This window comes from Microcaecilia unicolor, chromosome 9, assembly GCF_901765095.1.
Source record: "Microcaecilia unicolor chromosome 9, aMicUni1.1, whole genome shotgun sequence".
Lineage (NCBI taxonomy): Eukaryota > Metazoa > Chordata > Amphibia > Gymnophiona > Siphonopidae > Microcaecilia > Microcaecilia unicolor.
In genome coordinates, this window is record NC_044039.1 from 163,055,147 (window position 1) to 163,077,131 (window position 21,985).

Consider the following 21,985-nt stretch of genomic DNA (forward strand, 5'->3'; position numbering starts at 1 on the left):
CCAATATTTACAAGAGCTTGACTTGGTAAGAGTGACCAAAACAGAACAGGAGGCTTTATCAAAGGCTATAACACTAGAAGAGATTGAAGAAGCAATAGTAGACCTCCCAAATAACAAATCCCCGGGACCTGATGGTTTCCCCACCAGATTTTATAAAAGATTTGCGAAAGTACTGGCTCTTATATTGTTGAAAGTAATTACCTCTTTTGAGGAAGCGCAAGAGCTGCCATACTCATGGAGGATAGCAGAAGTGATTATACTCTTAAAGCCGGGCAAGGATCCGCTCCAGTGCGGCTCTTACCGACCAATATCTCTTCTGAACACTGACTATAAGATTTTTACCAAGATAATGACCCGCCGCCTCCAAGAGCTAATGCCATGACTGGTGCACGAGGACCAGGCTGGCTTTATTGCAGGGCGCCAAACGCATGACAACATTCGGACATTACTCCATGTTATACAGCAGGTAAAGGATGAAAGAACACCGACAATAGTTTTCTCGGTCGATGCCGAAAAGGCATTTGACCGAGTAAGCTGGGATTTTCTCTTTGCTGTAGTGACCCAGATAGGCATAGACGGACGATTTCTGGCATGGCTGCGACTGCTATACACGAAAACGATGGCAGTACTAAAGATAAATGGGACAAACACTAACACATTAGAGCTGCATAGAGGCACACGACAAGGCTGTGCAATCTCCCCATTGCTTTTTGCATTATCAATCGAACCCCTCGCGAGGATGATCCGAGCGCATAAAGACATAAGGGGAGTGATTCGTGGGCGGCGGGAACATAAAATAATGCTTTTTGCTGATGATGTCCTCCTGACATTAACGCATCCAACGCAATCAATACGGGAGGCAATGGAGGTAATGGCCTGCTATGGGAACATGTCGGGTTTTAAAATCAATATAAATAAATCAGAGATTTTAAATCTTACAGTTGCACCTAGGGAGGTACAAGAGATAAAGGACAAATATCCGTTTATATGGGCCAGTAAGTCAATTCGCTACTTAGGGATATAGGTCACCCCGGAACTAGGGGATTTATATCAAGCAAATTATCCCCAAAAAATTAAAGAACTCTTTGAGGAATTAGATAGGTGGGAAGGTCTCACCATCTCGTGGCTGGGAAGAATCCATGCCATAAAAATGATACTTCTACCCAAGATTCTATACCTGTTCCTGGCCATCCCGATACATATCCCACAGAAATTCTTCCAACAGCTAAATAGGAAAATGTTTGCATACATCTGGAGAAAGAGACCTGCTAGGGTAAACAGGACCATGATGTTTCAAACACCCACAGAAGGGGGGATTGGAGTACCAAACTTCTATTTATACTACCAGGCAGCTCAATTGAGAGTATTAGCGGAATGGACTCCCAGAAACAATAAAAAGTGGTTGCACTGGGAGAGATCGTGGCTGGGCACCCGCTTCATAGGTGATACATTGTGGAAGCAGGGGTCCGAAATTTTGTCCATAGCTAAAAGGGCTCCAGTGGGAATTAGTCTTCTGCTGGAGACATGGCTCCAGATACGCTGGAGAGTCTTTCCGGAGAGAAGATACTTTCTACAAATGGCCATCTGTGGGGCTCCGGGATTTCCATTAGGGGAGACAGAGAACATATATAAAAGATGGGCCCACAAAGGGTTATATATGCTGGGCCAATTATGGAATGACGGGGGAATCAAAGACTTTGAAGAACTAAAAGAGGAATATGATTTAGAGGACCGGGAAATGCCGTTCTATCATAATGTGAGGAATTTCATTAGAAGGCGGGCAGGAGAGGAACTGGAACTGGCGGAAACAGCACTGGAGAAGGCAATTAGAGGAGGAGGGGGTAAAGGGGCGGTAACAAGATTATATAGGGCATTCTTAAGACTCTCCACCCCTCAAGACTGCTATATCAGACGATGGGAGGAGGCCCTTCACAAAACATTTACAAGGGAAAGCTGGGTGAGGGGAATTAGATACCTATTGAGGACCTCCATCACCCAATCGGTGGTCGAGAATGGATATAAAATATGGTACTGGTGGTACTACACACCAGATAGACTGCAAAAGATATACCCTAAAGTATCAGCGAATTGTTGGAAAGAGTGTGGTCTGAGAGGTACATTTATACATATATTGTGGGAATGTCCCAAGATACAGGACTTTTGGACTCAGATCCGAACAATGGTCCACCAAGTAACAAAGACAGATTACCCTAACCGGGCGGAATATTGTTTATTGCATTTCCACCCGGGAAAATGTAAGACACATCAACATAAAATGGCTAACCAGATTTTTGCGGCAGCCAAACTGACAGTGGCAAGGGCTTGGAAACAGATGGAGATGCCACAAATTCAAGCTGTAAAAATTAAACTTGATTATTTGTACCAGATGTCAAAACTGACCGCATTGAGAAAAAGGCCACTTACTTAGGTTTCATCAAATTTGGCAACCATATGAACAGATGAGAGACTCTAACACATCATCACATTAAGTGGAGGGGGGAGGGGGAGGAAAGGGTGAGGGCTTGTTAGACTTGGTTTGCAAACTTTATTATGGAAGAAGAAGTAAATAAGTTGTATACATGTTGACATTTGCAGATCTGAATGGTTGTAACTATTATGTTAAAATATAATAAAGAAATTAAAAAAAAAAAAAAAAAAAAACTCGCAATGGTGCCAAAAGAAGGGCACAAAAAGGGAGAAAATCCATACGGGCGGCCAGAAAGGCCGCACGTGCAAACGAAAGGAAACTTATAGGGGAAAACTAGAAAATAACAGGAAGTTTTTTTTTTACAAAGAAAAAACAGCTCAAACACAAGCTGACATGCGAAAACAAGGAAACTCGGCGAAAAAAGCCGGTGAAGTGAAGGCTCTTCTTCTCTGGGGCAACAGAGCAACCAGAAAACAGCCGCTCTGACCGCGGAAAAAAGAAGAATGAAGAGGGAACCTCGCGCGACAGGCGGGGAAAATGGCCGCCCATGTGCGGTGTGCGTGCCCGCTGCTCGAAGGCTCTAGCAAGCTTTGTTGTAGAAAGATTTTACGGATCTGGGGCTGCAGTGGACATCACCCATCAGTGAGAACAAGCAGCCTGCTTGTCCTTGGAGAACCTCTAGTACCCACTGGTCCAAAGTAATCTGGGCCCACCTTCCCTGAAATTGTGCCAACCGAGCACTTATTTGGACGGGAGGACGACGAAAAAGAATTTTCAGCTTCCCTACCTCCACTACCACCTCCTCAAAGGGACAGAGTCCTTTGAAAAAACCTGGAGCATTGAACAGGAAATACTCTGCCCGGCCGATAACAATGAAAATCACGGCCTCTACCTCGACCAGAAAAATTACCATGCCCAGACCCTCTGGGACGATTCTCAGGCAGCCTCAGAACCTTAGCCTCACCAAGGCTATGTACCAGCTTGTCCAATTCCTCACCAAACAGAAAAGAACCTTTAAAAGGAAACTTACTAAGCTTGGACTTAGAAGACGCATCCACCGACCAGCCACGCAGCCAAAGAGACCGATGGGCCGCGATGGAAAGAGCCATAGACTTAGAAGAAGCCCGAAGCAAATCATAAAGAGCATCTGCCAAAAAGGCCGAACCCATTTCCAACTTCAGCATCCACAGCTGAAAGATCATCTGAAGTACGGTCCAAAACTCTTTATGACCAGCGAAAACAAGGTCTTGCTACTAAGGACCCACAAATTGCGGCCTGTACTGCCAGAGCAGAAACATCAAAGGAATTCTTCAGCAAGGATTCTATACAGCGATCCTGGGTATCTCGCAAAGCCGTTCCTCCACCCACGGGAAATGTGTTCCACTTGGTAACTGCGGACACCACCGCATCTGCTACTGGAGGGCGCAAGAGATCTTTATCCAAGTCTGGAACCGGATAAAGCCTAATCATAGATCTAGCAAGCTGAAAAGCAGAATCAGGAACCTCCCACTGAGCCTGAATAATATCCCTAATATCTTGATGCATTGGAAAAGATCTACCTATCCTGCGAATACCCTTTACCAGCAAATCTACCTTTCTGGGCTCCGCTACTTGGGCATCTTGGTCCTCAAAACGCAAAGTAGAAGAAACCTGCAAAACAAGCTCCTGCAGGTCATCTTTATGAAAAATCCTTACCACTGAAGTATCCTCCCCTGCAGGAAGAGAGAGTTTGCTCCATCTTCTGGCTGTTCAAGGTCCTCAGAAAATTGCTCTTCAGGGAACCATGCTGTCTCTTCTAAAGATGGCATTTCCTGTTCAGGGACAAAAGAAAAATCCTCTTCTGCCTCCAAAGACTACCTGACCCGCTTTACAGCCATAGCGGAACCCTCCAGAGATCTCTTTCCTGAAGGGTCTCCTGGAGAAGCTTTTTGCAGCAGAAAGGCTTGGTACATGTGTACCACAAATTCAGGAGGAAGTCCTCCTTCACCCACTGAAGCCAAGGGAGTCTGAAGCAGACAGGGGCGCAGCACTCAAAGAGGCATCCAAAATGGCAGCACTTCCTCCCGAAATTGGCACCGGCAGCGAGGCTGACCCGACCGCAGCTGAAGTGCCTGAATCGGACACCCCCCCACCCCCCCCCCCCCGACGGCGCCGAAGATTTCACGGCCCCTGCACCCTACTCCACTAAAATCTCCGCTGCGGTGCAAAATTTACAGACACCGCTCGCGCCTAGTCCCCACCTCTGACAGACGGAGCATCGGCGAAGTTTTTCTGCCATCGCTGACGGCTGCCCAAAAAACCGTGACGAAATCCCACAGGCACCAAATAAAAGAAAAAACAATATAGGAGCTGCTCTGGTCATTGAAAACAAAACGCGTCTTTTTTTTTATTTTTTTTTTTAAATAGCTGCCTCTCCCTGCATCCAAAGCTCTTCCCCCAAAGAGCTTGAGGAAACTGCTTGTCTTTTTAAAAAATTTTTTAAAGACTGTGAGCTAATTAAAGAAGCCCAGCTTCAAATAATATCAGGGAGGACATGGGTAAAAAAATCTTTTTTTTTTCTCTGCACATATTCAACAGATCGCCAAAACCTGTCGTTTCTTTATCTACAACATTAGTAAAATTCGCCCCTTCCTTTCTGAATACGTTACCAGAACCCTTATCCACAGCCTTCTCACCTCTCGCTTGGACTATTGCAATTCACTTCTCACTGGTCTGCCACTCAGCCATCTCTCTCCTCTCCAATCTGTTCAAAATTCTGCAGCACGACTTATTTTACGCCAGAACCGTTATACCCACACTAGCCCACTCCTCAAGTCACTTCACTGGCTCCCTGTCCGCTTCCGCATACAGTTTAAACTTCTCGTACTGACCTTTAAATGCATCCACTCTGCAGCCCCCCCCCCCCTCCATTACCTCTCCACTCTCATCTCTCCCTACATTCCTCCCCGTGAACTCCGCTCACAGGACAAATCTCTCTTGTCGTCCCCCTTCTCCTCCACTGCTAACTCCAGGCTTCGTTTCTCTCACGGCACCTTATGCTTGGAATAGACTTCCTGGACTTATACGTCTAGCTCCATCTCTACCTGTTTTCAAATCTATGCTGAAAACTCACCTTTTCACTGCTGCTTTTAGCTCCTAGCCACTACTCAATTGCCCTCCCCTTGTCCCTTCCTTCTTTCTCACCCATTACTTCCCTCATCCGTAAACTGTCTTGTCTGTCTGTATTATTTAGATTTTAAGCTCTTCTGAGCAGGGACTGTCTCTTTGTGTCATGTGTTCAGCGCTGCGTGCATCTGGTAGCGCTATACAAATGCTAATAATAATAATAAAAGAAAAAGATAAAGAATGAGACTGAAGGGCTCATCACCTTCCACCTGCTGGAGACTGAGATTACTGTATCTTTCTCTTGCTGGCAAGGGCTCTTACTGGCTCTCTAGAGTCACAGTTTTTTCTCAGTCTCCACCTGCTGAAAGACGTGCACAAACCATCAGTCACATTCTGGGCCGGTCCAGAGGGACGCTAAGGAAAATCAGGTTAAAGCTGAATAATATGAGAAAAGTTACAGAGGAGTGAAAACAAATGCCAATGAATGATAAAAATGGAAGCTGATAATAGAATGAGGGAGAAAAAGAGGGAAACAGCATACTTTGGGCCCTATGGTAGAAGTAAAGGAGCAAATGACCATTGTTCCATTATCCCAACTGAAACATACATTTTTAAAGATCATCTATAGTTAGAGTAGTCTCTTTCTGAACCTATACTATAGACCGTAAGAAAATAAAGTATAAATTGAACATATTTAGGAACAACCAATTTTAAACATATATGCATCAAAATTCCCACTTACTCCGTTCCAAAATTTTGTTTTTGCCCCTCCCTTTTTACATCTATATAATCATCATCCCAGGGTCCAGTCAAGCAGATATAAATCAACCAGAAACATTTGAATATAGCATTAATCAAATTTATTAAGTAATGTATATGGTGAAATTTATCATACCTGTTTAATTTCCTTTCCTTTGGTCCGGCTGCATCATCCTGACTCGTGGGTTGCATTCCCCGCCTACTGGCAGATGGAAGTTAAAAAAGCCTGACTTTTCCTAGTGACACTACTGGTATAAGGGGCTGATGCTCTGTGGAAAACTTCAGTATGCTTCTGCCAAAGCAGTGAAGTTTCTTAAACCACACCCATGCCCCACTAACCACTGCAGCTATGACTAAATCTGAAATCTTTTTTTTTAACTACTCGAGAGAAAGATAGAGACCCTATGAGTCTTGTCAACCAAAGTCTTCTGAGGGGGAGTCAAAGGACTTTGACTGCCATCTGCTGCTTCCTCTCCAGGCTCGAGGGGACTGTCCCCAGCACCTACTGATGGAGAGGGGAGTGGCTCAGTTGAACCTGCCCAACTGGGTGGTAACCACTCCATGTTGTTCTTCCCTCTAATTAAGGCGGAACATAAGGACAAGCCCTCTAGGTGTCCCAACACCTTATTTCCTTATTTTCCTCTTCACCAGGAAGAGAATATAACACACTTGACCTTGGACACTTTCAGGCTAGAATCAAGTATCACAGCCTAAGGAGATGTCATCTCCTGCTGTCAAATATATCAAGAAGGACTTGGGGGGGGGGGGGGGGGGGGAGGCCTCGGACCACCCAGAACAATATCTCTGATGGTCCATTCAAGGGCTACCTAGAGATCAAGCCTTAGAAATTAAGGGTCACCAGCAGCTCTCTCCCACACAACCTACTCAAGGAGACACTCTCCTCCTCCTCCTCCTCTTACCTCCCATCAATGGAATGATCTAGCACCCCAAGCATCGCCAAAGGCCTTCTATTCAGGGACATACATTAGGGCTGGAAAAGATTCAAAACAGAAGCTGAAGGTGCTGCCAAAGCAAATCACACCAGATTTATTTTATTCCATTTATTTTTTATTATTTTAAGGCCACATAATTTTTTTTCTCCATATATCACAAGCCTAATCTGGCCTTAAAGACACTCAGGGCCAGAATTAGTAACAGAATGGAAGGGTACGTTTCCACTACAATGGGCACAGGGAGCGGTAACATACTTGGGCGTCCAAATCCCGGCTGACCTCAAAACACTTTACACCTTAAATATGGATAAAATGAAGAACAGAGTGGGGAAGACACTTCACAATTGGCAAGCACTTCCCATCTCATTAATGGGACGAGTGGCTCTCTACAACATGATCCTGTTTCCTACATGGATTTACGCTTTCCAAATGCTGCCAATGTATCTGAGCGGGAAAGATGAGAGATGGCTACATAAACAGCTCAATAAATATCTGTGGCAAGGCAAACGAGCGCGAATGTCCATCAAGCGAGTCATGCTTCCGCGAGATAAAGGAGGACTGGGCCTATTGGATCTGAGACTCTTCTCAACGGCGAGCTCAATGCGGCACCTCTCCGACTGGTTTCGGAACAAGGAATACTTTACAAACACACAAACAGAGACACAATGGTTTCGACACCAACACTTTGCAAGTTGGTTGCATATGCCCTCAGAAACCAAAAAGACTGTGGGGGCGGCGGCTCCAATTTTTCAACCTCTGCAACGGACGTGGAGATGGTTGACAAAGCATTTGGACTGACCACGGCGTCCTCACCATTATTACCAATTAGGGGCAACCCAGCATTCCCTGTGGGGGACACGTCCAAGATATTCAAGAACTGGGAGGAACATGGAGTTAGATACCTGTTTCATGTGGTGACAGAGCAAGGTACGATAAAGCCATTTGAAGATTTGTGCACGGAATTCAAGTTGGACAAGAAAGATGCATTCGCATTTATGCAATTACGGCACTATATTCAGTCCCTTCCCAGCTCATCGCTTAGCGCGGGAAGCTGGGAGACATACAACATAATGTTGGGTCTGGATGATCAAACACGGATACCATTTAAATGCTTTCACTGCCTTCTTCTGGAACAGGTAAAGAAATATGACTATGGCAAAGAAGTGAGACAGTGGACAACAGATTTGGGAGTAACTGTTACAGCAGAACAGCTGGAAAATTGTGTACAAAGGACCTATAAATTGACTGAAAATGCATGCTGGCAAGAAACGCAATATAGGTTTATACTACGCCTTTACGTATCACCACACAGGGCCTATAAAGCGACACTAAGAGACAATGATGACTGTGCAAAGTGTGGTTTAGCAAATGCTCATCTAGGCCACATGTTTTGGTCATGCCAAAAGGTATATAAATTCTGGAAAGCCCTGGCAGAGCAGGTGTCAGACATGTGGAAAGTAAAATGGCACCACTCCCCGAGACAATTATTTCATAGATTTACAATACAAAGTCATAAACCGGCTGGCATGGAAACCTTTTTACAGAGGACAGTCTTAATGGGGGAAAAGGTGATCTTGCAAGTTTGGCTGTCTTCAGAAAGCCCAACGATATCGCAGTGGAGAGCACTTATGATCCACATGTGTTCCCTAGAAAGGAGAAGAATTACAGACTTAGCTTCCAAAAAAGGAGATGACTACTGTAAGATATGGGCCCCATTTTGGGAGACTTTGACTGCAACGACAAAAAGTAGAATATTAAACTCTTGAAAGTAAGGGAAGGGAGGGAGTGGGGAGGGGGGGTAATAGGTCAAGGGAAGGGAGGAGAAGGCGGGATAGAGGGAGGGGGAGGGTAATAGGGGGGGAAAGGGGGGAAAATAAAAAAGGAAAACAAGGGGCACTGTTTTGGTTGTAAGGACTGTTATTTATATTGTATTTTACATGTTTGTTCTAAGTTTCCTTGTGTACCGATGTGAATAAACAAGATTTATAAAAAAAAAAAAAAAAAAAAAAAAAAAGACACTCAGGGAAGATTAACTTCTGTAGTGAAGCAGACAGTCCCTTCTGCAAGCTATTCCTACTATTAACCCCTCTAGTTGGAAGGAGGTGAAGAGTAACTCTGAGATGCATGGGACATCAGGTGCTGAAATATTAACTCAGTACAGACCTAGAGCTGTGCAGGCCCTATCATGACCAATGGTAGATTTATATTTCATGAACTTTCCCATTTCTCTGAGGTAGAGATGCACAAAACCTAATGAGACAGCAATGTGGTTTTTACACTGGTTCTAGCTGGTTTACCGAGCAAGGAGTACAGCAAGACATGCACAAAAGGGTTCTCCGAGCTCTTTTCCTCTCACGGTAGCAGCTAATGAAAATTGTATGCAAAGCTATTATAATGAGCTAATTAGTATACAAATGTGCATACAAAGCGATGAACAGCCATTTCCCAAGCGATGCACAGCAGCAGCCCCTACCTTAACCGTGGAAAATTTTACGTGAGGTCAGGAGCTGCTGGCACTGCCTGGTAGCTGGCTGAGGAGAGCTGTCAGAGTTGTGGACCAGCCAGTCCTGCGAGGGAAATGTCCACTGTCATGTAAAAAAAAAAAAGAGATGCTTTTTATCAAATAATACTGGTGATAAGGAAGATCATGAACTCTGACAGTGGACTCCATAAATACAAGATTTTGAAGTTGATGCACCAAAGCCTTGCAAGGGCAGAAGAATCTCCGGGAAGCCAATTGCTGTGGCTCCAGCTTGGCTGTAGCTGGGGGCAAAGTGGCATTCGGGACCAGCCTGGCTCTTATTAGCCTCCCATGAGTTGCCAAGGAGTAACTGTCCTCAGCTTCAGGTTCCAGCAAGGAGCGATCAGGATGAAACGGCGATGCAAGAGGAACCTGCAGAAGCTGCAGCGAAAGCTGGCTCGGCAGAAGCACACCTATGATCAGGGGCGCTGGAAGGTTCTCTGCCAGGAGCAGCGAGGAGAAGACGAGGGATCCGAGGAGATACCAGACCAGCAGAAAGAGCAGAAAACAAAACAAAAAAAGGCTTCATACATGCAGATTGTCTGCGTGTATAAAAGTCTCCTGAGGCATGCGCAGAGCAGCCATGCTCAGCAATTGGCTACTCCACGCATTCTCAGCTGGCCAACTGGCTTCCCCCTCTATGGAGGAAATTGCATGCAAGTGAGTAAGCAGCTCATCTGCACGTGATTTCCTTCATGCATGCCCAGCTTTTAAAAATCGGTGCGCAGAAACGGGGATCGGTAAGGTAAGAGGTGGTTGCGGGGAGTTTAGTGCATCTTGGCCTGAGAGAAAAAGTATGCTGGGTCCTTTAATGCAAAGCTCTAATAAAAATGTTGAAGAAATAGGTTCCTCAAAAGAAATAGGTCCCTCAAAGTGAACAGTGCCAGGTCTTACTCCACAGCTCAACTGAACTGCTCCAGTATTGCTTTTGGCTAGGTGCTAAAGATCCGTGCCTGCTTGCCTGAAGAAAAAGAAACCACCTGGAGGGAGGGGGCCTCAAACCCCTCTGAGTTATCTGTTTCCCCCTCCCCACCTTGCTGAGGCCTGCAGCCAGAAGAGCACCTCCTCCACTGAGGCTTGCAACCAGAAATGCTCCATAAAAATTACTTCATATGTGTGAGCTGAGCTGGCAGGAAAGACCAATGCTTTGACCTAGTTGTTCTGCACAAACACTGAAGAGTTATTCTGTTGGTTTGAGGAGAGGACGCAATCTACTTAATTAAGCTCCTTTCAGAGGAAGGAAGCAAACAGCAGTGAACCAAAGAAAGGAAGGAGCGGGGAGAAGAACCTGGACTCCTGCAAGTATCATCCTTGCTCTAGGCTCAGTACAGTTGCTTTTATGCCTTGGCCTGCTGGCATGTCCAGCCATGTGCTCGGTGCACCCGAGCCTGCCCTATGCAACTGGAACCATGACCCGGGATTCGCTGTGCTTCTGCCCTTGTCCCCCTCACCTGACTCTCGGGTGTGGGTCCCCCCCCCCCCCCCTCAATGCTCAAAGAAGTCGTTCTATTTTGTTTTTCCAAGTAACTCCATTCCCTTCCAAAGGAGAAATAGAGCTAATCCAGGCAGCCCAGCCAATTCTTGTTCTCGCCCCTCCCCCCCCCAAAGAGCTGCCGGGAGGGGGAGGACCATGAAGGGTGCAGGATGTCAGAGGGGTGGTGGAGACCCACTCCCCCTACAGCAAGGGCCCCTCCGTAACTGAGCCAAGAGTCTCACCAAGTTAATGCCCATGGGCAATGGTTTGGGGTTGCAGAGTCATACCCCATCCCATACGCTCAACCAGGTCTGGTCTATGGATCCAAAAACCTGGGAGCAAGGCCCTAAGGCTCATCCATGCTGTGCAGCCTTATCCTAACTGATGAATCTAGGTCAGTGGCCAGGAGCACCTGACTGCACAACTTACCATTTGCTAGAGGCAGAGAAAATACTAGAGTTTTCCCACAAAGCACCAGCTCCTTATACCAGTGATGCCACTGGGAAAAGTCAATTTCTCTAATTCCATCTGCTAATAGGCAGGGAATACAACCCACTAGTCAGGATGATGCAGGCTGGATGTTAAATAAGTATTGTTTTTGCATCAAAATTATACATACTCGTTTTCCTTTTCTCTCCCCATTTCCAAATACTAAATGTAAGCAGAACAGTTTGAAATTAGGTTTCTTGTTCCCTACCTTTAACAAAGGATGTATTTTTTCCACCGGCAGGAGGAGAGGACTCCTCCTTTTCCGCTTCTCAATGGCAGATTGTGCATCTGCTATTGCCCACTTATCGATAGGGTAGGGGAATGTCTTCTGAACTCTTTCCTGGTTAAGTAAAGAGAAATAATACTGTCATTCAATTATAGAAAAAAAAAACAAAAAAACAAAACAAAGCTACAAACATGGGAGTGCAAGTGAGAATGCGTTACAGAAGGGATCGATGCCAACAGAAGTGTAGTAAAGTTGAATGCACCCTGCTCCTAATCCCTATCTCCCCCTTCTCATTCCATAATTCCCTTTCTTTCTCCGCCCCTCCCTGCCCTATGATTCCCTAGCCCCTCCAATTTCTACCACTTTGTCATTACCCAGTGAGATCCCTTCTCCATCTCCCTCCTCATCCTCAATATCTTTACCTCATTCTCCATTCATTTTCTCCCTTCCCAGCTCTAAGATCTCTTTCTTCAAAAAAAGAACAAAAATAACCCATTCACGGACACAAGAAAAGTCAGATTCACAGTACTTAATAAATAAATCTATGCAATTGTATGCAAACGTGCTATATAATGCCACAGGAAACTGGACATTGAAAATATCCAATATTTTCCTAATAGTTTTTCACAGGCTTGGCAGAAAAATAAGAAAAAGCTAACCCTTAGCTGCACTGTACTAATTACACATCATACAATTAGGACAACTCTTCTTATGTCACCTGCATATTTCCATACATATATTTCACTGCTTTAAGTCAGTGCTTCTCAAACCTCTCCTGGGGGTAAGCCTAGTCAGTTGTGTTTTCAGGATCACCACATGATATTTCCATATATTAGAGTTTCAGTGTATGGAAATCTCTCTCATGGATATTCAGTGTGACAATCCTGAAAACATGGTTGGCTAAATATGCCTCCAGGAGAAGGTTAGAAGCACTGCTTGAAGGAAAAATTATTCCTTACCTGATAAATGTCTTTCCTTTAAGTCACAGCAGATGAATCCAGAGACTTGTGGGTTATGTCCATCTACCAGCAAGTGGAGATAGAGAACATCGACTGAAGTGTGCCACATATACAGTATACTCCTTGGCTAATCAGTATGTCTCATAACAAAGCAGAAAGAACAATCAACAGGTTATAACATCTCCTTCTTCACATCTCAATGAGATAAAAACCAGAAACCACACGAACCTAGGAAGCAGTAATAAGAACCCCAAACAGAGAAAACAGATTAGGGTGGGACTCTGGATTCATGTAGTATGACTAAAGGAAAGAAAATGATCAGGTAAGGCATAATTTTTCCTTCCTCATCAGCAGAAGATGAATCCAGAGACTTGTGGGATGTAGCAAATCAGTCTTTAAATAGGGCTGGAAACAGAGACAACAGCGGAGAGTACCAATGCCCCAAAAGATGCCTACGACTGCGCTGCAACATTCAGGCGATAATGCTTCATAAAGGTATGCAGAGACTCCCATGTTGCTGCTCTGCAGATTTCATTGAGAGACTACACCCGAGATTCTGCCCAGGATGTCACAAGAGCCCTGGTTGCATGAGCTCTGAGAGAAGCCGGTAGCTGCTTGCCTGAAAGAATATAAGCAGAAGACATTTAATATTTAATCCAATGAGCATGGTTGGCTTAGATACTGCAGCCCCTCCTCCCCGGTTCCCTGGCCAGAGCACAAACTGGTGGTCAGAGCTTCATAAACCGCAGTCACAATAAGTATCTAGTCGTAACAGCCAAGGCCATTTGCTTGGCCGAAAATAGACAAAGAGAACTTTAAAGGACAGCTTTAAAGAGGATTCCAGCTTCCTATCTTGGACATCCTTCAGAGCTATGCCAGGGTAGTCTTTTTAGTCACTGCGGCCATCTTAAGAAGCTTAAACTTCTCCAATTCTTCCTGAGAAATGGGACAGAGGTGAGACATACCCCTGATCACCCTCAGCTTAGAATCCAGAATGGACCACTGCAAAGAGATTAACTTCCGCATAGCCTCATGGACCGGAAAGGATTTCGGAAGTGTTTTTAGTACCATCTTAAGATTAGATGAAGACAGTTTAATGAGCTTCAGGAAACACAATATTCAGCACCTGCAGGACTTTAGTGATGGAGGGCAGGTCCTCTCTATGAGACATACTGACAGCTGTGAGATCATCTGCCTCATCCTTCAAAATTTCACCTTCCTCCAACTCCTCAGGTAACCCAGAAGACACAGAAGCCATGGAAACAACCCCCCAAGAGGGTAGGAGGAGGAGACCAAATCAGGTCCAGAAACCACACCTGTATGTCTCTTCTTGGATAGGGTGTCCGATAGCAGAAACTGAGAAGCATGCACCGACACAGAACCAGAGTGAGACCCTTTCATATGCATAAGCAAAACAACTCTGGCGACAAAGGCTCCTGGGAAGAAGCTGGATCATGAAGACAAAGAGACAGGAGAAAGAGAACTGAACCCCGAAGGAAGAACCAGAGCCTGCTTATTCCCCAAAGAGTACTCACCCAGAGAAATCGCATCACAGGATTTCAAAATAGCTGCGGCTGCCAGCATAGAGGCAGAGGAGGAGGGAGAGAGATGTTCAGAGCGAGGCAAAGACTCTCCCGTGTGGGAATACGACAGCCCTGCTGTTTCCCACACCAAACACAATGTGACATGGGCCTGAGGACAATCCGCACACTGTCCCGATGCTGCTCTATCCTGTCCACAGTGAGCGCAGCACTTAACAACCTCTGTCTCCATGGGAATAGTGAAAACTACTGAATCGTGAAGTGAAACCCAACAGACAAAGCGAAAGTTACATACCTGTAGAAGGTATTCTCCGAGGACAGCAGGTTGATTGTTCACACTGATGGGGTGACGTCCAGCGGCAGCCCAGGACCGGAAAAAAGTTTGCTAGTCTCGCGCTTCCGTGCGTACCGCGCATGCGCGGCCGTCTTCCCGCCCGATCGCGAGCGTGCTCGTCAGTCCAGTACATAGCTAAAGTAAGGGAAGACACAACTCCGAAGGGGAGGTGGGCGGGATTGTGAGAACTATCAGCCTGCTGTCCTCGGAGAATACCTTCTACAGGTATGTAGCTTTCGCTTTCTCAGAGGACAAGCAGGCTGCTTGTTCTCACTGATGGGGTATCCCTAGTCCCCAGGCTCACTCAAAACAACAAACATGGTCAATTGGGCCTCGCAACGGCGAGGACATAACTGAGATTGACCTAACATTTTAACACCTAACAGAGAGTGCAGCCTGGAACAGAATAAAAATAGGCCTGGGGGGGAGGAGTTGGATTCTAAACTCCAAACAGGTTCTGTAACACCGACAGCCCAAACAGACTGTCGCGTCGGGTGTCCTGCTGAAGGCAGTAGTGAGATGTGAATGTGTGGACAGAAGACCACATCGCAGCCTTGCATATCTCTTCAATAGTGGCTGACTTCAAGTGGGCCACTGACGCACCCATGGCTCTAACATTGTGAGCTGTGACATGACCCTCAAGAGTCAGCCCAGCCTGGGTGTAAGTGAAGGAAATGCAATCTGCTAGCCAATTAGATATGGTGCGTTTCCCTACAGCCACACCCCTCTTGTTGGGATCAAAAGAAACAAACAATTGGGCGAACTGTCTGTGGGGGCTTGTCAGCTCCAGATAGAAGGCCAATGCTCTTTTGCAGTCCAATGTGTGCAGTTGACGCTCAGCAGGGCGGGTTTGAGGCCTGGGGAAGAATGTTGGCAAGACAATTGAATGGTTCAGATGGAACTCCGACACCACCTTTGGCAAGAACTTAGGGTGAGTGCGGAGGACTACTCGATTATGATGAAATTTGGTATAAGGAGCATGAGCTACTAGGGCTTGAAGCTCACTGACTCTGCCTGCTGAAGTTCCTGCCACCAAGAAAATGACCTTCCAGGTCAAGTACTTCAGATGGCAGGAATCCAGTGGCTCAAAAGGAGGTTTCATCAGCTGGGTGAGAACGACATTGAGATCCCATGACACAGTAGGAGGTTTGACGGGGGGCTTTGTCAAAAGCAAACCTCTCATGAAGCGAACAACTAAAGGCTGTCCAGAAATCGGTTTACCCTCTACACGGTAATGAAAAGCGCTGATAGCACTAAGATGAACTCTTACGGAGTTGGTCTTAAGACCAGACTCGGACAAGTGCAGAAGGTATTCAAGCAGGGTCTGTGTAGGACAAGAGCAAGGATCTAGGGCCTTGCTATCACACCAGACGGTAAACCTCCTCCGGAGAAAGAAGTAACTCTTCTTAGTAGAATCTTTCCTAGAAGCAAGCAAGACTCGGGAGACACCCTCAGAAAGACCCAAGGAGACAAAGTCTACGCTCTCAACATCCAGGCCGTGAGAGCCAGAGACTGGAGGTTGGGATGCAGAAGCGCCCCTGCGTTCTGAGTGATGAGGGTTGGAAAACACTCCAATCTCCACAGTTCTTCGGAGGACAACTTCAGAAGAAGAGGGAACCAGATCTGACGGGGCCAGAAAGGAGCAATCAGAATCATGGTTCTGTGGTCTTGCTTGAGTTGCAGCAAAGTCTTCCCCACCAAAGGTATGGGAGGATACGTGTACAGGAGGCCCTCCCCCCAATGTAGGAGAAAGGCATCTGACTCTAGTCTGCCGTGGGCCTGAAGTCTGGAACAGAACTGAGGGACCTTGTGATTGATCTGAGTGGCAAAAAGATCGATTAAGGGGGTGCCCCACGCTTGAAAGATCTTGCGTATGACTCTCGAGTTGAGAGACCACTCGTGAGGTTGCATGATCCTGCTCAATCTGTCGGCCAGACTGTTGTTTACGCCTGCCAGATAGGTGGCTTGAAGAAACATGTCGTTCCGGCGAGCCCACAGCCACATCCTGTCAGCCTCCTAACACAGAGGGCGAGATCTGGTGCCCCCCTGCTTGTTGATATAATACATGGCAACCTGATTGTCTGTCTGAATTTGAATAACTTGATTGGACAACTGATTCTTGAAAGCCTTTAGAGCGTTCCAGACCGCTCATAACTCCAGGAGGTTGATCTGCAAACCGGTTTCCTGGGGGACCAACTCCCTTGAGTGTGAAGCCCATCGACATGAGCTCCCCAACCCAGGAGAGATGCATCCATCGTCAGCACTTTTTGTGGCTGAGAAATTTGGAATGGACGTCCCAGGGTCAAATTGGATCGAATTGTCCACCAATGCAGGGATCTGAAAAAATATGTGGACAGTAGGATAACATCTTCTAGATCCCCCGTGTCATCTTCTAGATCCCCCATGGCCTGAAACCACTGGGAAGCTAGGGTCCATTGAGCTAATCTCATGTGAAAACGGGCCATGGGAGTCACATGAACTGTGGAGGCCATGGGGCCAAGCAATCTCAACATCTGCCGAGCTGTGATCTACTGAGATGCCTGCACCCAAGAGGCGAGATTCAAAAGATTGTTGGCTCTCAGCTCGGGAAGGTAGGCACGAGCCATCTGAGAATCCAGCAGAGCTCCTATGAATTCTAGGCTTTGAACTGGAAGAAGGTGGGACTTTGGATAATTTATCACAAACCCCAGTAGCTCCAGAAGTCAAACAGTCATCTGCATTGACTGTAGAGCTCCTGCCTCGGAGGTGTTCTTCACCAACCAATTGTCGAGATAAGGGAACACATGCACTCCCAGTCTGCTAAGAGACGCCACTACCACAGCCAGGCATTTGGTGAACACTCTGGGTGCAGAGGTGAGACCAAAGGGTAGCACACAATACTGAAAGTGCCGTGTTCCCAGACGGAATCGCAGATATTGCCTGTGAGCTGGCAATATTGGGATGTGAGTGTAGGCGTCCTTTAAGTCCAGAGAGCATAGCCAATTGTTTTCCTGAATCATGGGAAGAAGGGTGCCCAGGGAAAGCATCCTGAACTTTTCTCGGACCAGATATTTGTTCAGGGCCCTTAGGTCTAGGATGGGACGCATCCCCCCTGTTTTCTTTTCCACAAGGAAGTACCTGGAATAGAATCCCAGCCCTTCTTGCCCTGGTGGCACGGGCTCGACCGTATTGGCGCTGAGAAGGGCGGAGAGTTCCTCTGCAAGTACCTGCTTGTGCTGGAAGCTGAAAGATTGAGCTCCCGGTGGGCAATTTGGAGGTTTTGATATAAAATTGAGGGAGTATCTCAGCCAGACTATTTGAAGAATCCACCGATCGGAGGTTACAAGAGGCCACCTTTGGTGAAAAAACGTTAACCTCCCCCCGACCGGCAGATCGTCCAGCACAGATACGTTTATCTCAACTATGCTCTGCTGGAGCCAGTCAAAAGCCCGTCCCTTGCTTTTGCTGGGGAGCCGTAGGTGCCTGAGGAGGCGCACGCTGTTGATGTGAATGAGCGCGCTGGGACTTAGCCTGGGCAGGCTGTCGGGAAGGTGGATTATACCTGCGCTTATTATAAGCGTAGGGAGCAGTCCTCCTACCCCCGAAAAAACGTCTACCAGCTGAGGTAGATGCTGAAGGCGCCCAGTGGGAGAGTTTGTCGTAAGCGGTATCCCGCTGGTGGAGCTGATCTACCTCCTTTTCGACTTTCTCGCCAAAAATGTTATCCGTGACACGTTTTTGGACTCTACCGTCTAAGTCAGTGGCACGCAGCCATGAGAGTCTGCACATCACTATACCTTGAGCGGCAGCCCTGGATGCAACATGAAAAGTATCGTAAGCACCCCTGACAGGAATTTACAACACGCCTTCAGCTGCCTGACCACCTCCTGAAACGGCTTGGCCTGCTCTGACGGGAGCTTGTCAACCAAGTCCGCCAACTGCCTCACATTATTCCGCAAGTGGATGCTCGTGTAGAGCTGGTAAGACTGAATTTTGGACACGAGCATAGCAGAATGGTAGGCCTTCCTCCCAAAAGAATCCATAGTTCTAGATTCACGCCCCGGGGGCGCCGAAGCGTAATCCCTAGAACTCTTGGCCTTCTTAAGGGCCAAATCCACCACTCCAGAGTCATGAGGCAACTGAGTCTTCATCAACTCCGGATCCCCGTGGATTCGGTACTGGGACTCAATCTTTTTGGGAATGTGGGGATTAGTTAATGGATGCATCCACTTCTCCAACAACATCTGTTTCAGGATGTTATGCAGAGGAACAGTGGACGATTCCTTAGGAGGGGATGGATAGTCCAGGACCTCGAACATCTCAGCCCTGGGCTCATCCACAGTCTCCACCGGGAAGGGATTGGCCGTAGACATTTCCCGGACAAAAGATGAAAAGGAAAGACTCTCCGGGGGAGAAAGTTTCCTCTGGGGCGAGGGAGTAGGATCAGAGGGCAAGCCACAAGACACCTCCTCCGAGAAGTACCTGTCATCCGCTTCTGCTTCCCACGAGCCCTCCTCTGCGGATTCGGACATAAGTTCATGAACATCTGTCCGAAGCCTAGCCCTTCTTGATTCCGAGGATTGATGTCCATCGCGATGTCGAGAGGAAGACTCCCGCACCGGAGGCGATGAAGCTCCCTCCATCGATGACGGCGGAGAATCTGCCTGGGTAGCACTCGTCCCCGGCACCGCAAGCGGTACCAGAGTCGGAGACCGCACCACTGGTGATGAGCCAACTGGCGGCGCAAGCACCGACGGTACCGGTCTCCCAGAATCTCTGGGAGAACGGCTCGGAGGCTCTCGTTAAGAGTGGCTGTAGAGAAAGGCAAGGGCACCGGTACAGGAGAAGATGTAAGAACCTGCCTGGAGCGCGGAGGCGGTACCGGGCTGTCCGGAGATGAGCGCACCGACACCTCTTGAATCGAGGGTGAGCGGTCCCTCCAGCATCGGCGCTTCCCGGGTGTCGAATCTTTCGGCGCCCCGGAGCTCTCGGCACCGTGTCGGGACGGTGACCGATGCTTCTTAGCCTTCGCTCGAAGCTCGGTACCGGTACCGCCTGGTGCCGACGAGGAGGACATCGAATCCAAACGACTCCTCGGGGCCGGGTCCGAAGAAGGACGGTCCCGGTGAGCCTGCACTGCAGGAGTCCTCGAGGCAGGTGGAGACCCACTCAATGGCTCACTGCTACCAGCATGGGGTCTCTGGACAGCCATTACCTGCGCTCCGGAGAACGACGCACCTTCCGATGCCGACACTGACACCGGCGATGACCTCGGTACCGCTGGCTCCGTCAACGTCGAAGAACCGGACCAGGCTCCGAACAAGTCGTTCCACTGAGCCAAACGCACCGCCTGAGTCTGCTTCTTCAATTGGAGACACTGAAGACAAGCGTCAGATCGATGACTCTCACCTAAGTACCGAAGACACGAAGCGTACCTGTCAGTAAGGGAGATGGTCCGGCGGCACTGCGTGCACCTTTTGAAGCCGCTGGTAGGCTTCGAGGACATGGGCGGAAAAAATCGCACCGGCGAGGTCGAACGCGATGGTGCCTGAGAAAAAGACACCAAAAGAAAAAAAAGAGGACCGCCTGGGCGGCCCAAAATGGCCGCGTGAAAAACTAAAAGGAAATTTACGGGGAAAAAAACAAAGAAAGTAAAGGAATTTTCTTTTTGTTTTTTTTTTAAACAGAGAAGAAAAAAAGAGGAGTCAAAGACACTCAGAGAAAAAATTCGCCGAAAGCGGCCGAAGAAACAAGAAAAAAGCGCAAGAGGTCGATCCTGGGCAGAGAAGTGGCAAAGCAGCGTTCCCGAACCGCAGAAAAAAGAAGACTGACGAGCACGCTCGCGATCGGGCGGGAAGACGGTCGCGCATGCGCAGTACGCACGGAAGCGCAAGACTAGCAAACTTTTGTTGCTAGGGACGTTTTTTCTGGTCCTGGGCTGCCGCTGGACGTCACCCCATCAGTGAGAACAAACAGCCTGCTTGTCCTCGGAGAATAAAAATTTAAAGCAGTACACACATTAAAAAAGAACTCACCCCTCCTGCCGGTCTCACTGCCCAGGCTGTGCAGTGAAAGCTGACAGGAGCGCAGCAGTAGCCCCCCTCCTAAAAGAGCCGCAGCAGTAGATTTTGTGCTAGGTTTGCCCCCCTCAACAATGCTGAGCACTTTCCTCCCCACCTTTTTTTTTTTAAAGTCCTGTGAGGAAGGAGAGGAGGCGAAGAAACCGGGGGGGGGGGGGGGGGGGGGGGGAGCACAAACCTGGCACCACCATCTGTACCACTTGAGAAGGCAACAAGCATCCTAAACGTCCCCAAGCTCTACTAAACCAGGAGAACCAAGAACAGGAGCAATACTGAAGATGAAACCAGGAGTTCGTGAGAGCATGTCTGTTGCCTGCTGGAGATAGAGAACACACTGATTAGCAAAGGAGCATACCATCCCATATGTAGCACACTTCAAGTCAGTGTTCTGTATCTCTAACTGCTGGTAGATGGACATAACTCACAGGTCTCTGGATTCATCAACTGCTGATGACAAGGAAGTAAAGTTGTCCTATATATAGTACAGACAAAGATGCCAATAAGCCAGGCTTGCCCAAGTTCAGTCCTTGAGGGCCATAAATAGATCACATTTTCAGGATACCCCTAATGAATATGTATATGAGAGATTTGCAAAAAATGGAGATAGTAGTCGTACAAATCTCTCATATGCATATTTATTAAGGATATCCTGCAGACCTGAAGGATTTAACCTGGATAAGTGTACAATAAACTATTCCACCCTCCTCCTCAGACAACACTCATCTCTCTCATTTCATCCTTGGAGTTTTACCCTCCCAAATATTTCTACACTAGTAAAAAAGCCCCGTTTCTGATGCAAATGAAACGGGGGGCTAGCAATGTTTTCTTCTGTGTGCATGTGGGAGTGTGTGTGTCCCTGCCCTCTGGCCTCTCTCCCCTCCCCCCTCTGAGTCCTTCACTGTTACAGAGCCAGCGATTTGATTTCGTGCTCTGCTGTTTTCCTTCACTGACTGTGTTACAGAGAGGGCGGGGCAGACACTCATAGGGAAAACCGGATATCTCGCCCCCTTCACACTTCCAGCTGGAGGCTTCATAGAACGTTGGTTTTGCCTTTTATATAGAGAGATATTTTGCTTACTCACTCTACTGAAATATCTGAAGGGGAGAGACATGGGACTAAATCTAGGAGACAAACAT

At 47.4% G+C, this 21,985-nt stretch overlaps 1 protein-coding gene across 2 annotated transcripts in view; it reads right to left on the reverse strand.

The window, feature by feature from the left end:
• SOS2 (SOS Ras/Rho guanine nucleotide exchange factor 2) overlaps positions 1–21,985 on the reverse strand; it is a 330,826-nt gene that overhangs the window by 231,761 nt on the left and 77,080 nt on the right. For both annotated transcript variants that reach the window (XM_030214043.1, XM_030214042.1), the window contains exon 3: positions 11,938–12,069. In XM_030214043.1, the coding sequence (XP_030069903.1) occupies positions 11,938–12,069 (132 nt within the window). The remainder of the gene's footprint in view (positions 1–11,937; positions 12,070–21,985) is intronic.